Source organism: Paramormyrops kingsleyae, chromosome 1 (assembly GCF_048594095.1).
Source record: "Paramormyrops kingsleyae isolate MSU_618 chromosome 1, PKINGS_0.4, whole genome shotgun sequence".
Lineage (NCBI taxonomy): Eukaryota > Metazoa > Chordata > Actinopteri > Osteoglossiformes > Mormyridae > Paramormyrops > Paramormyrops kingsleyae.
The window spans coordinates 7556530-7570880 of NC_132797.1; the positions used below are offsets into that span (position 1 = coordinate 7556530).

Consider the following 14351-nt stretch of genomic DNA (forward strand, 5'->3'; position numbering starts at 1 on the left):
CACTGACAGTCTAGACTAGGGGTGTCAAACTCCAGTCCTGGGGGGCCGGAACCCTGCACATTTTTGGGTTTCCCCTCATTTAACACACCTGATTCAACTCCTTGTGCTAATTACCACACAGCTCTTGAGCTGAATCATTTGTGGTGGAACAGGGAAAGAACTAAGCTACACAGGGCTCCGGCCCCCCAGGACTGGAGTTTGACACCCCTGGTCTAGACTGACTGCAGTGCATGAGAATATGATAAGATATTGTTGCAGATAGAGCTGTGCTTTGGTGTTGAATTTGAGCTGTAGGTTCCGGTCTTTGTGTGGGGTTTCCGAAACTCCTGAATGGGGTGTAACCAGCAGGCCAAAGCTACTGGGTTCATGAACAGTGGGCTAATCTTCAGCTCCAAGATATCTGCAGGGTGAGTCCTCTGTGAGAGGCATGTTCGAGCATTCCCTGGTCCATGTGGCAAATTTCCATGTACTAGATCCAGATCTGCATAGTAAGAGTTCTTGTAAATATTCCCAATCTTCATTGTGATGAACCCTATGATCTTCATGGTTTCTGTCACTTCTTAAACCCAGATGGAGGCAAATTCGTCAGGGAGGCTAGTTTTCCTGCAAACACCCCAGCTTTCTGCACTCAACATGCTGTTCAACAGCCAAGAATAGATTTAATTTTAAAATACCTTGTGTTACGCCTGATCCCCGTTTCCCGAACCTTATCGCTGTTTACGCCCGCCCCTAGACCGGGACGTAGCATTTGACTATATTATCAGTATTATACATTTTGATCAACAATAAACATATGACAGTGGTACCTCAGTGAGAAACCTTGGTGCAGCACAGATCCAAGGTCATAGGTTTGGTTCCTGTTAATCATGGAGTTTGCATGTTCGTCTTTGGTCCCTACGTGTGTGTTTGATGATGGCTTGGAATCACATGTAGAATATGCCCGCTAAAATTCTTTCTGGAATTGGCTTCGGGCTTGTAGTTCCAGAAGATAAATTTTGGGAATATCTTTTAACACGCCTAGTAGGCGGAGTACGTAAAGTTTGTCAGCTTTCGTTCCCTTACTCCAGTAATAACTGAAGCGCTTAAGATGGATTAAAAGGGACTCGGCCAAAGCAAGTTTGTTGAACTACGCTGTTCAGCGTTTGCCTGGAAAAAACCATGTAACTGTTAGAAGAATTTAAATATCCACGCTGTAATCCCACGAGGGGGGGACTGGCTGGCCACGCCCCCTAGCTGCCGGGATCGACTCAGGCTCCTCCCTCTCGCGCTCCAAGCGGAATTCCGGCCGATGTGATTGGCTGTTTCGAACGGCGCTCCCGAGCCAGCGAGCGCGTGCCGAAGCGCTGGCGGAGTTGCGGCTGTGGGAGGACGGCGGTAACCGCCAGTCTGTACGTAGCAGCCGGGCTTTCCGATTAGGGAGGACGACTAGAGACACCGCCGCGCCTGTGCCTTCGGGAACAGAACTTCAGATGCTGGTGTTGGTACGAATCTCCCACAGGTATTTCACTGCGTGCGCTTTCCCTCCTTCTTCTGTTGGAATAAATGCAACAAGTATCTCCGCTGTGGGAGTCGGCGTCACTTCCCCGGTTAAGGATGTGCGTTCCCCTTCTGTTCTGGAAATTAAGCGGGGGCTCATAAAACATTAAGCCGGGGTACCATCGACTTTCGGACGTAGGTGCTTTTTGAATTGTATTTAATTAAATTAATAGTTGTATCGGAATGAGTTCGTCCTTTGATGCTGGACCGAGCTGCGGAGTGTCGTTGCGTTAGTCATTGACTCCGCTCAGCCCGGTTGGGTTCGGATCAGCTCGCTTAGCCTGGCTGCTAACAGAACCAGCGTGTTTTCACTGTCCCTGAAACGATGGGGGAGAGGGGAAATGACACGATTCTGTTAGTTTTTGGTGTTGTCTGACCTGTCTCCGTGTCTGAAATCTGTTGCTTGGATTTAGAAAATTATGTAACGTAGTTAAAATATCCTTAAATCGCCAAGCTCTTGCCGTTAATGTTTCATTAACCCCCCTCTATATGTGTAGTGTTTGAACTCTGGTTCTGGTGTCGAGCCTTTTCTTGCAAGCAGGTCATTGCGAGAAATAAACACAGGGTTGCCAACTTTGGTCAGCTGGCTATAGAGTGAAATTTTCGAGACAAGTCTGTACTGACATTTACATGCATGTAAGAGTTTTATTACGTTGTAAATAGTCCGTAGGGTTTGCAAACTGCCCAACGCTTTTGATGTAGCTAATTTTGGGTTTGTCATTTAATGATATAGATTTGCCGTAAGTTTTCTTGGCTGAGGGTGGAAGTCTGAAACCGTGATTGTCACGCCGGATGTGTGAGTTGGCAACCCTGTAAACATTGGTATGTTTTATTGAAATATGTCTCTGTGATCCCATTTCTATAATGTACCGTAATACTGTATCCATCCATGCACGATCCAACTGCTTACCCAGTTCCACCTTGTGGGACACAGTACTGTTTTATAGTACCCATTCACACTCTGTGGTTGTCATATTTGAATGCTGGTTATTTCCAAGAAGGGTATGAATTTTACTAGAGTCAAATGAACATTGTTACAATGGTTAGTTTTCCTGTTATGCCCCGAGAGAGAAGTGTGATAGGAAAGGAGAGCAGGTGCTTCCTAGAGAGGTGTTGAGTGTTCGCACCTGGAGGGGGGCTATTCTCAGACTGTCAATAGGAACAATGCCTAGTTTCACCTGCCCTGATTTCCTTACCCGAGATCTTTCTGATGGGGAATCGTACACTTCAGTCAGGTCTGACTCCACATGGTAACTGCATGTTGGGTGGATGTTAGCAGCTTGTTGTGTGCTCTAGACAGCAGCGCCAATGCTAACAAGGAGTCAGAATGATTGTTCGAGAAGGCAGCAGCCCTGGCCCGTGGAGGCTGGGTGGGACCCAGCCTTTTGAAGTTTACATAACCTGGATTAACTCTGGTTTATAGGGCTTCCACTGTAGTTGGGGATTAGCTCAAGCTTTGGGGCGACCAAGGCTTTTAAACCCCCTTTACCAAATGGCGCTCTCTGCCGTGCATTTTAAACTTCATTACAGTCGGTTCATAAGCATGCTTTTTATGTAGGAGCTTCTCTATTCTGCATTACTGAACTTCTCAAGAAAAATGCAAATTACAAAAATACAGTATCCCAGGATACAACTGAAAAAAAGATTACAGTAAAATTGTAGGCATTGATATCAAAGATGAAAAAATAAAGCCAATACCAGTTCAAGAAATACATCCTGGGCAGGTTAAAGAAGATTGTTGGGCAAATCCATTGTTTCTCTGATGTTTTGAGTTTGGTTGGCAAGGTGTGATATTGATGGGTGATGAATGATGACGTATGTTTTGGTGGGTGTGGTCAGGGAGTGGCATCGAGGTAGAATCGAAGAAAACAAATGGTAAATAGGAGTAAACACGCTCACGCAAACATACACACACACACACAAACAGGCATGTTCCCTGTCATGCTGCAGGCTGACACTGTTCTGTTTGAGGCAGTTGGAGGTACACCTGATCCTCTTAAGTGATTGTTGTGTGCAGCTTAAGATGGGCTGGAACAGGGAAATTTGTGAGTTTTAATTAATTTTTAATTGGTACTGTAATTTAAGCTATGTGTGAAGTACAAATAAACAATGATTCAGAAAGTATTAACGTCATAAATCTCACACCCATATTGCATGAGCATCCAAGGTGCTGGGACCAGTTTGGTTTAGCTGAAGCATTTGAGGTTCCTGCAGCTCTCTCTCCTGCGGCTTTGAGGGGCTTTGGCATCTACAAGGTCAGGGCTGATATCCTTATAGTTTGTCCTGTCTGCTCTGTGACGCCTAACGTTCAGATCTGTGTTGAGCTGAAGCTTTCATCCATGGTTGTTCTGTGGCACAGCAGTGTCCCGTTCTGGGCGGGACACAGAACACACTCGCTCCTTTGTGGCACTGCTTTGCCTCGCTGTGCTTTGACCTTCAGTTGAGAGCAGGGTCCTTCTCCAGTACAGTGGCTGCCTCTGCCACCCCATGGGCCCAGTGGATGCTGAGCATTCCTCTGGTGGGTGACCCTGTGTGCTGCATTGTTCTTTCAACTGTATGTGGCCATCTGCCCTTCGCCTTCATCTTGGCATTTCGCGGCCAAGCCCTTGTATCTCTGTAAAGTATTTTGGGTTCTCTTGTGGGTGGAATGGGCAGCGGGCACTGACTTTTTAGGGGTAGGGGGAAGGAGAGGTTGAAAGGTCTTGTTCCTTTGGGTGCTGGCCCATGTTAGGGACAATGGCAACATTGTGCCCACACGCACACTCGGACCTGGACCTGTGGGAACGTTGGGAGTAACAGGCGTCTCTTTTGCAGAAGGAAGTGGTGCGTTTTTTCACATTGCAGTGATGGCCGTTCAGGCTGGACTTCAGGTATGTAATCACCGCTTCTTTATTAGTAGTATTGCTGCTTATCACTGTCATCTTAACAAGCACCTCACTCAGGACAGCCTGGGTGTGAATCTTGTTTTCTCTAAGGATACACTGATTCCACTTTTTCTGTCCCAATACTGACCCCTGGGCTTTGGGTATTGGTAGATACCGAGTACCGATCCAATACCAGTGTGTAATTAATAACCTGTAGGCCTCACTGTGTGGAAGAGACTGCTCATTCTTTTATGTGGAAGACATCAGGCTTAACTTAAACCTTAAACAAAGCTTTCCTAACTTTGTAAAACAAAATGTAACACATGCATTATTATATATATGTATTGTGTGTGTATGTGTGCACGTGTTAGATTTATCAACATATATGTGTAATTATACTACATATGACAATTCAGTAAATGTGTGTATATATATATGAATTTCTTTAACTTACTTGAAACCTGAGTTTTCAACTCAGCCATTTAGGCCATTATTCTCAGCTGGAAAGGTCTTTAGAGAGAAACAAAACATTGACTGTAAAGCCTGGTTCATACATCTGCGTCGAATCGACACTGTAAATGCGGTGTAGCTGTGGGCCCCACACCATAGCTTGACATGCACCTCCCCTGAAATGTAACTACGTGTCTCGCTGGAACAGACTCCAAGAACTGTGATTGGTGGCTTCACTTATTGTATTGATCTATCGTTCAGCTAATTAAAAATAAAGTTGTCCTCCAAAGAGAGGGGTGATGATTTGGTATTTAAAAGAAAAACTGTGATTGGTCTGCTTGGCAGCATTCATGTTTTCTTTTCTTTTTTTTTTTATTGACGCGAAGAAAGCACACACCCAGGTGTACTTGTGTTGGTGCTTAAACCTGTAGCATTAGTTATATCTAACATTAAATACATTATTTAGTTTAATGTTAGATAAATAATGTTTCAACTTCGTTTTCTCTCGCGTCTTCCGAATTTGCGCTAAAGTTGCGGTCTCTCTTTGGGAGGTGCTCTCAACTGCTTGCTGTATCGGTGAGGATGCAGAGGGCCAGTTGGCACATTCCCAGCTGGATGCTATTGCCAGCCTCAGCTGGGACGCGCTCCTGACTGTGAGCAAGCACTGTTAGACCAGCCATCAATGTGCATGGCAGGTTAAGCTTTTTAATTGAATTTCTTTTTGCAAATTTCAAGTGAGTTTAGGTGAAGGAGGCAAGATAGCCAAAGACAGACGAGGATGTGGTTATATTACATGTTGCCTTGGTTTGGGAAGCTTGTTACGCTGCAGATTGCTGGACGTGAGCGTGGGGTCCTGTTCCACGCTAGCTGTGAGGCCCATTCAGTACCAACAGGCGCGCCTTTGAGTCCGTGGAATTTAGAACGGCTCTGTTTGAGGTTACGGCTGAATGCAGATCTGTCCCGTCTGGCGTTTCCAGGGCCAGCCGTCAGCCAGCCCCGCTTTTCCTGTTTTGTGAAGGTTATGGATAGCAGCACGTTCCTGGGAACGAGCCAAGGCGGGGGCGTCTCCGCTTGCATTCTGATGCCAGCCTAGCAAATGCAGGCACATCAGCAACGCTGAGAGAAGTGTACAGAGAAGTGTTATTTTTTTTTTACCAGGACACAGTAAATCATCGTGGGGGTCTTTCTGTCTGTCACTCCATTCTGATGCACCTCCTCCTTCCCTCTCCAGATGTGCCTCGGGGAGCAGTTCACAGCCCAGCTGCAGAACCCTCAGTCCCCTCTGAACTCACGTTATGGCCCCGGCCTTGCCGATGTTTCTCAGTATGACCAGTGGCTGCTCGTGAGACATGAGGCCACACTGCTGCCCATGCAGGAAGATTTGGCACTCTGGCTCTCTGGCATGCTCGGTAGGTCAGCTCCCGATGTCCGGGGGGGGGGGGCCTCAGTGGGACCCGGTGACGAGTCTCTCACCTCCTGCTTCCGGATCTTTCCCCGGCAGGAGAGGAGGTGAGAACTGAGCGCTTCATGGAGGACCTGGACAATGGCGTCCGACTCTGCCGGCTAGTGTCAGTGCTGCAGGACAAGATCCGTGAGAGCTGCCGCTCAGACAAGTGGCAGGTATGCAGCGTGTGTGTGTGTGTCCCTGACATACGTAAGTGCGCACGGAGACACACACGTGCTCACAGCTGTGTATCTCCTCAGCACATACCTATGCAGAAGCTTGTGTGCAAGAAGGACGCCTCGCCTGGTTCCTTCTTTGCCCGAGACAACACCGCCAACTTCCTGCGCTGGTGCCGGGCCATCGGGGTGGACGACACCTACCTCTTTGAGTCGGAAGGCTTGGGTGAGTGAGTTGTCTGCCGTGTGGCTGTCTGTGTGACCATACACGGTCAAACTCTGGTCTTACGTGCCGGTCTGTCCTCCAGTTCTGCACAAAGACCCTCGGCAGGTCTGCCTCTGCCTGCTGGAGATCGGCAGGATCGTGTCTACGTGAGTTGGCCGGATCGCATGCTGTCGAGGCCGCCGGTGTGGCTTTTTCCATCTTGCCGCATTGCCCCGCTCTCCTGCTCGGGCCCAATGTGCTCGCTCTCTGTGCACAGGTACGGCGTGGAGCCCCCGGTCCTGGTGAAGCTCGAGAAGGAGATCGAGCTGGAGGAGTCTCTCCTTTTGGCGAGTGATCCGGCTCCCGCGGTGAAAACCTTCACCGTGTGCTGCCGGCACGGAGGGCTGTACCGAGCGGTAAGCCCTGCCCGGCCCGGCCCAGCCGGCTCCGCCCACCCGGTGTCACCTAGGATAATCTGATCTGCAGTGCAGTAGAACTAGATAGCTGACCCATTTTCAGGTTTAAAAACTCACAGGGATGCTGATGATAAAATGCTTCTGCTGAAGCTGTATGTCACAGCTGGCTGGATGTCCACAGCCTCTCTCCCCGTGCCGTTTATGGGAAGCGAGGCAGCTTTGCGGGGGCCCCTTGGCCTCTGGAACCCTCAGCCCGGGGTGCTCAGGGAGGAGGCAAGTCTGGCTTCCTGGGAAACACAATCCCCTGCGAGGAGGCGTGGGAATGGCGACTGTCATGTCTGGGAACTTTCGGCAATAAAGGCCAGGTGTAGGGTTACGCTCCGAAAGGCAGCCTTAGTCCTAAGCCACTGAATGGAGTTTTATATGGTGATGTTTCTGGTTTCTGGGTAAGACCTGTTGGGCTTGCTGGTAAATTGCAGGCCACTTTTAGCTAAGATGTTAACATCTGACATAGTAACTGTGATGTAATAGAACATGTGTGGAACATGTATGATATTTGCTAAAATTTTACTTAAGCGCTCTCGGTTCTGTTGTACCAAACGTGGTAATCGGAACATGGGTCGTCCTGCAGGTCCAGGACATATCAGATGGCCCTCCCTGTGACTGCGCCAATCGGGTCTCCATCGAGTACCTGTCAGAGGGCCGCTACCGCCTGGGCGACAAGATCCTGTTCATCAGGGTGAGTCCTGTTGTGCGAGACCGGCGACCCGCTTCCGGGTCCCATCCCTAACTCGCTCTGTCCTGCAGATGCTGCACGGGAAGCATGTGATGGTACGTGTGGGGGGTGGCTGGGACACGCTGCAGGGCTTCCTGCTCAAGTACGACCCGCTCCGAGTGCTGCAGTTCACCACATTGGAGCAGAAGATCCAAGCTTTCCAGAAGAATCCGTCGGGCATGCCCCTCGCTGTCCCTCCTGCCAGCAAGACCCCCCAGCTGCCCAGCATGAACCCTATAACAGCAGTCAGTCTCACTGAGTCGTCAGCAAAGCCTGGGACCCATGTGACTGCAGCTTCCTCAACCCTGTCCCAGAGGGCAGCAACCCCACAACCTGCCACAACTCAATCCTTGTCAAAAAGAACTGTAACCCCATCCCCTGCCACGACTCAAACCCTCTCCAAAAGGGCCATAACCCCACAACCTGCCACCACTCAATCCTTGTTAAAAAGAACTGTAACCCCATCCCCTGCTACGACTCAAACCCTCTCCAAAAGAGCCATAACCCCACAACCTACCACCACTCAATCCTTGTCAAAAAGAACTGTAACCCCATCCCCTGCCACGACTCAAACCCTCTCCAAAAGGGCCGTAACCCCATGCCCTGCCACGACTCAAACCCTCTCCAAAAGGGCTGTAACCCCATGCCCTGCCACGACTCAAACCCTTTCAAAGAGGACCATAACCCCATCTTCTGCCATCACCCAAACCCTGTCAAAGAGGACCATAACCCCATCTTCTGCCATCACCCAAACCCTGTCAAAAAGGACTGTAACCCCATCTTCTGCCATCACCCAAACCCTGTCAAAAAGGACCGTAACCCCGTCCCCTGCCGCTACTAAAGCCTTGACAAAACGGACCGTAACCCCCTCCCCTTCCGCCACCCAAAGCCTCTCCAAAAGGGCAGCAACTCCATCGTCCGCTAATGGCCAAATCCCATCCAGGAAGGCGGCTCCACTTTGTCCTGCCAGGACCCCAGTCTTGCCTCGGAAGCTTTTTGCCCCTAAGAAGACTTTGCAGCTGGTCTTTCCAGCCCCTCCTCAACCACAAAATGGAACCTCCAGTGACGCCAGCCAGCCCACCCAGTCTCCTTCCTGGGCACCTCCACCCAGTCCTGGAGGTTCAAGCTGCAGTGTCCCATCCCAGCTGCAGAGCCCGGTCGGCTCTGAGCCCGCATGTAAATACCCCTGCCTGCCGACTGTGGCCCCGCCCCCTGCCGCTCGCATGAGACGCCCGCCGTTCACACTGGTGGAGGAAGGCCAGCGGAATATGAGAGCTGCGATCAGGCAGCGGGGAGAACCCCGCCAGTTAGTCCCCACAAAACTCTCTCAAAGGCCCACTACTTCTCAGCGTCGTGTGAACACCCATTTGCTGAGAGGAATATGCCAGGTCCCTCCTCCACTGTCCACTCAGGGGGCTTGTCAAACCGGCCCCTCCACTCTGAAGGCACCATCCCACCCAGCCCATGCCCCAAGTCCTGCAGCTAAGGCTGTGCAGCGCAGCACAAGGACACAGGCCTTTAAGAGCCAGACGGGACCCAAATCATCCGCACCATCTAAAGGCTACAGCCACACTACCAAAACCCAGCCCTCTGTCAGAACCATTTCGGAAAACGCTTTACTCGTCACGTCTGGGCTGGTCCCAGATGTCACCCACAGCACAGTGTCTGCTGTAAAGAGGACAGCCACACCTGTCGATAAGGCCGGGCCAAAGCAAGCCCAGGCTAATCAAAACAGGCCTCAGGACCTGCACATAAACCACGTTTCCTTGGTTACAGCCCTTCCCTCCACCAAAAAAGTGCTGCTTCCTTCCAACAGGGCTGGGTCGGTCTCCAGGAGAGGACCTGAGCCTAAGAACAAAAAAGAGGACCTTTACTTTGTAATGAATTGTAAAAAGACACAGGAATTATGCTGAGATGGATGATGCTGCTGCCAGGTGCTGTGGGATTGAACAAGCATTTACTAATTCATCTGGCGCCCTCAAGTGGCGGGCAGCCAATTTAAATTTTTTTTTAATGGTATACAGGTCTTTGAATTTTGTTTCTTTTCTTTTGGTTAGAATGTTACTTTGTTTCACAGTGCAGTACCATTTGTTTAAACATACTGTTTTTTGACATGGTCCTGAAGAGGTTCGTCAAACAATGTCAATAACTTGCTGCTTTGGTATGCCGGACGGGATGTCCTTTTCCTTTTTTTTCTTTTTAATGATCAAATGAGATTTCATTTGTTTTAAGGTCATCTTTACTATGGTCCCATGTCACCTTTAAACACAGAAGTTCAGCAGCTAAGCTTTGTTTTGTGTCAATGTGTCTCCATGTATTTTCAATGTGTTCCTGACCAGGGTTAGCATTATGCTACTCTTGCTGAAGTCTTCAATCTGGTTCTTTGTAAGACACTTATACCTTCTCGCCAAAGCTGGTTAACGTTAGAGAATGGATTTCTGCATTAAGTACGATTAATGTTGCAAACTACTGAAAAATAAGCAAATAGAGATTGATCCAAATATGTATATTTGTTGGCTGTTTGTGTGTTGACACACAGGCATTGAGTGTGTGCCCTAGTACTGAGGGTTTTTATTCGGTCATGCTTTTTGCTCAGTACATCTGTGAGAAGCAGGAATCACGCAGATGTTAATTTTTATGTCTGCGCAACATATGGACTTCATGACATTTAAAGAGTGCTATTTGATCTTGCTCTCAGCATGACAAATGACAGTTTATTTTAAGTTTTGACCTTTTTAAACCATATTCCATGAACCTGAAGTGGATATTTTGTGCCTTAATATTGAACAAAAACTGTACGATTAACTTTTAATATAATTGTACCAGCCTTTTATTTGCACCTGGAATTTCAGCTCAAACAATCATGGTCCTTTTTTCATGAATAAAGGTGTATTACCTTAAATAAAGCAGAGTATAAACAACTGTTATGTTGATTCTTTAATATTGTTGAGTATATGAATTAAGGTTTTATTTATATAGTAAAATTTACTTGATTTTTGAAAGGCTGTCCAGCCCTCTATTTGTCTAAGGTTTCTGGTTAAACACTGTCCTCACTGTCCATTTGTCTGTGTGTTTTTGTCTTTCGAAAGCACTTTGAAATTCCTGTCATTCTTTTTATATGTGGATATTTTAATACTCATGAATGCCTACAGTATTCCTGATCTTGGAAAATAAAATTTCTAAAATTGTGTGTCCAATAAAGTTTTTACTGTTGTGTCTGAAGTTGGGCTCTTCTGTGGTTCTGTTGGTTGATGCTCTTTGGAAGTTAAGCAAGCAAACTGGGAGATGGTCCTCTCCCTGCTGCAGGGGGCAAATGAAGGTTCTGTAAAATTTGCATCCACAATACTTGCTGGAGGGATATGTGTATATTAAAGGTGTACATGAAATTAATTGCTTTTAGTGACCAAAGCCTTGTTCAATTTTTTTGTGTGTGTTTACTTTGCCACCATTGTAATTCACAAAATGTGGTTCAGTCAACAGCCATATTTGGCACCAATTTTATTTGTGACGTGTATACTGACATCTGTTGGTTTTAATAGCGTACTGCAATGATCTGGTGCGTGTGGGGGTCTCTATACACACACATATACATACACACTTTACGTTACGGTGAGGATAATATTTCTTATGCAAACAAGACGTACATCACTTACTGTACAGGTCAGGCAACGGGGAGAGCGATTAACCTTCTATAGTAGAGTTTCCAGAATTTTCCAGGAGTTTAGATATTTAGTTGAATAAATCAAATGCAAAAAACATACGAAGTCACCAGGTTGCGCCCTGCAACGCTTCTAGACATTTCTGGGCTCACGTCAGGTGGGGATTCGGGGACCGGAGGAATGTGCGGAATGCGCCTCGCCAGGCCGTGACTGCGCCCCGGGGAGCTCATGTGACAGGCTCAACATTGGCTTTGGCTGAGCCTAGTTCTTGTATCTTCATTTGCAATTATTTGTATAGTCCCGTCGGGACATAATTTTTAAACGCCCAGTTTATGCGCCTTTAGAATACGGATAATTACTTCTTCTTTAAACGATTCAGACAGTAAAAAAGGATTCACCGCTTTTTTTCGATTTGTGGTTTGTAAAAGCGATAGACTTCCTGTAGCGCCTACCCATTACACTACATTTGATATTCCGGGTTTATAAGTTCTAGCGCATCCTCTGCAGCGTTCTTTTAAAAATCTCATAGCTGTAACATAAAAAACGTCAAAATAAACTTGCACACTTGTATAACGGACATAGCACTGTGGGTAGGCGGCAGAAAATCAGGTAGGCCAGTCTCATAACAATTCACTTGGCGACAGACTCAGAGGCATTACTAAGACCAAATGAACAAAGAGAAAGGAAAAATATATTTGCTTCTCAATGGCACTTTTCCTCCGACTGATATTTATCAATCTATATATACCCGTCGGGCAAACGTTTTATTGATCGGTAACACTAACCCAACGCTGACTGGCTAGGCCTGCGCTTCCTTTGGGCGGGCCCAGGACCACTAGTGACGTCGTGGTAGCTGTGGGTTCAGAGCTAAAAGGTTGTGAGTTCTACTCCCGGTTTCCCTGGCATCAGATCCAACTGCAATCCTGTACTTGATAATAATGGAATGTGAGACGGATTGACGTACAGAAAAGTGTAGAAAAAAAAATCTGCTGGAACGGTTATTACCATTACTGTATATACAATTTATAACTGACAGTAACATTACGAAGAACATTCCCACAATAGTACGGTTTTGCGGTGATTACTGTGTATAGAAGGTTAATGAGATGTTTAGTTGAATTTAAAAATTGATTTTTAAAATGTCATTACAGGCATAGTTTACTGTTTCTGGATAATGGCTCACATTAGCGAGAATCTTTGTGGTCCCCTGTAGCTTTTGAACTGCTGTTTCCCTTGGTTTGACGTATTTAGATTAACTGCTCTTTGATGCGGGGCTTTAATTCGTGACTACGCCGCCTGTAGACAAGAGATATAAATGTTTTTCGGACTGTATAAAATCTGATTGTTTGATAAAAACTGATATTGCACCTAATATACAATCAGGGGCGCAGTTACAGATGAATGGATAGGGGAGCTGAGTCTTTACTTGGGGCGGGCTGAGAGCAAATGGTGAATGGAGGCGTGTCTGCACTGTCTGACACGCCCCCCTTCGCCATTTTGAGTGTATCGCGTATGTAAACACATTTGGTTAACAAACTTAATATTTCATATTCTGTGTTTTTTTTCTCCACAAAAATGTAATGTTTTATTAATCAGTAATAAGCAATTTTCATTACCAAAACATAATAGCAATGTAGGTGTTTAAGAAAGGAAAAGAGAGTCAAGAACACAAAAATGTCATTTCATGGACATAATGTGACATATTTTATTTTAAATATGACCGATAAAGTTAAGTGGCAAGCAGAATACAGGCTCGGTATACAATGAGTTTATACAGATCCTTCCAGACATCATGTGAAACGTTAGAAACCGTACTTGCAAATGTTTCTAAACTTAAACTGTAGTTGGGGATTGGTTTGTCAGGGCACAGCACACAGTGACAGCCTTATCCAGCATTGGCGCTTATAATCCATGCACGCGAATATACACATACATGCACTGATAAACGTGTCATTACAGTTTTGCTGTTTACTTTTGTCTTTTAAAAGCATTCACTCTGTAACGCTAGATTAACACGGATTAACCCATTTCTGCTACCCTCTGTAGTGAGGATAGCTTGCTAGCGTAGGTTAACCAATGTGAAAAAACCAACCTTAGAAGACAAAAAAAATGCATATTCAGTAATATTACTTAAACAAAAATATCTTACTTGCCTTTATGAAAATGCCAAGAGCCGCTGCGACCCAGGCCACCCGACGCCTCCTCCTCTACCTGCTGTCCATATCCTCTTCTCCAAGTGGGAAACCGAAAAAATCTCATGTTGTGGTCCACCTTTCTGCCATTTCTACCATGTGACTTAGTATGACAGCCTTTCACACAGCACTAGTGTCCCGTCTTACCAAAGATAACGCCGCACGCAAATACTCGCTCCTGTGTTGTATGCACCCAAAATGACGATTCGACCCACAATACACGGCAGCTATAGCAAGTGTGACCGCCCCCCCCAAACAGGCCTAACGACGACCCTGCCTACAATGTGAACCATAGCTTTATATAAACAGTCGGGGAATAATATCTAGGGTGACCAGATAATCCATGTCAGGGAAGGCATTTTGAGCTACTTCGGGTTTTACAAACTACTTTCAAATTGAAAGGCTCCTGTGCTCGCCCAAATAGTTCAGCTTTTCTTGTGCTTTGACTAGTTTGTTTCCTTGACTGAAAGACTCATCCAGCTGTTTCACATTAGCATTAGTGCATAATGCTAACACATGCATGATTATAGGAGACTGACCAATCAGCACACAGCAAGAACTCGGTGCTCAAGTGAAATCCAGGTCCGTTTAATTGAAATGGTAATTTACAATTCCTGTCCTAGCTCAGAATGTC

At 46.6% G+C, this 14351-nt stretch overlaps 1 protein-coding gene across 2 annotated transcripts; it reads left to right on the forward strand.

Moving 5' to 3' along the window:
• Positions 1–1306: 1306 nt before the first annotated feature.
• Positions 1307–11088, forward strand: gas2l3 (growth arrest-specific 2 like 3). Of its 2 annotated transcripts, none has more exons than XM_023809043.2 (9): positions 1307–1498; positions 4351–4406; positions 5828–6259; positions 6352–6470; positions 6555–6696; positions 6779–6842; positions 6953–7091; positions 7723–7830; positions 7899–11088. In XM_023809043.2, exons 3-9 carry the CDS (start codon positions 6082–6084, stop codon positions 9777–9779), a joined length of 2631 nt encoding a protein of 876 aa, XP_023664811.2. In that variant the 5' UTR covers positions 1307–1498; positions 4351–4406; positions 5828–6081; the 3' UTR covers positions 9780–11088. The 2 variants fall into 2 exon arrangements, with proteins under 2 accessions (XP_023664811.2, XP_023664804.2); XM_023809036.2 differs by lacking the exon at positions 1307–1498 and adding an exon at positions 3798–4054 and having other exon boundaries at positions 6082–6259.
• Positions 11089–14351: the final 3263 nt, after the last annotated feature.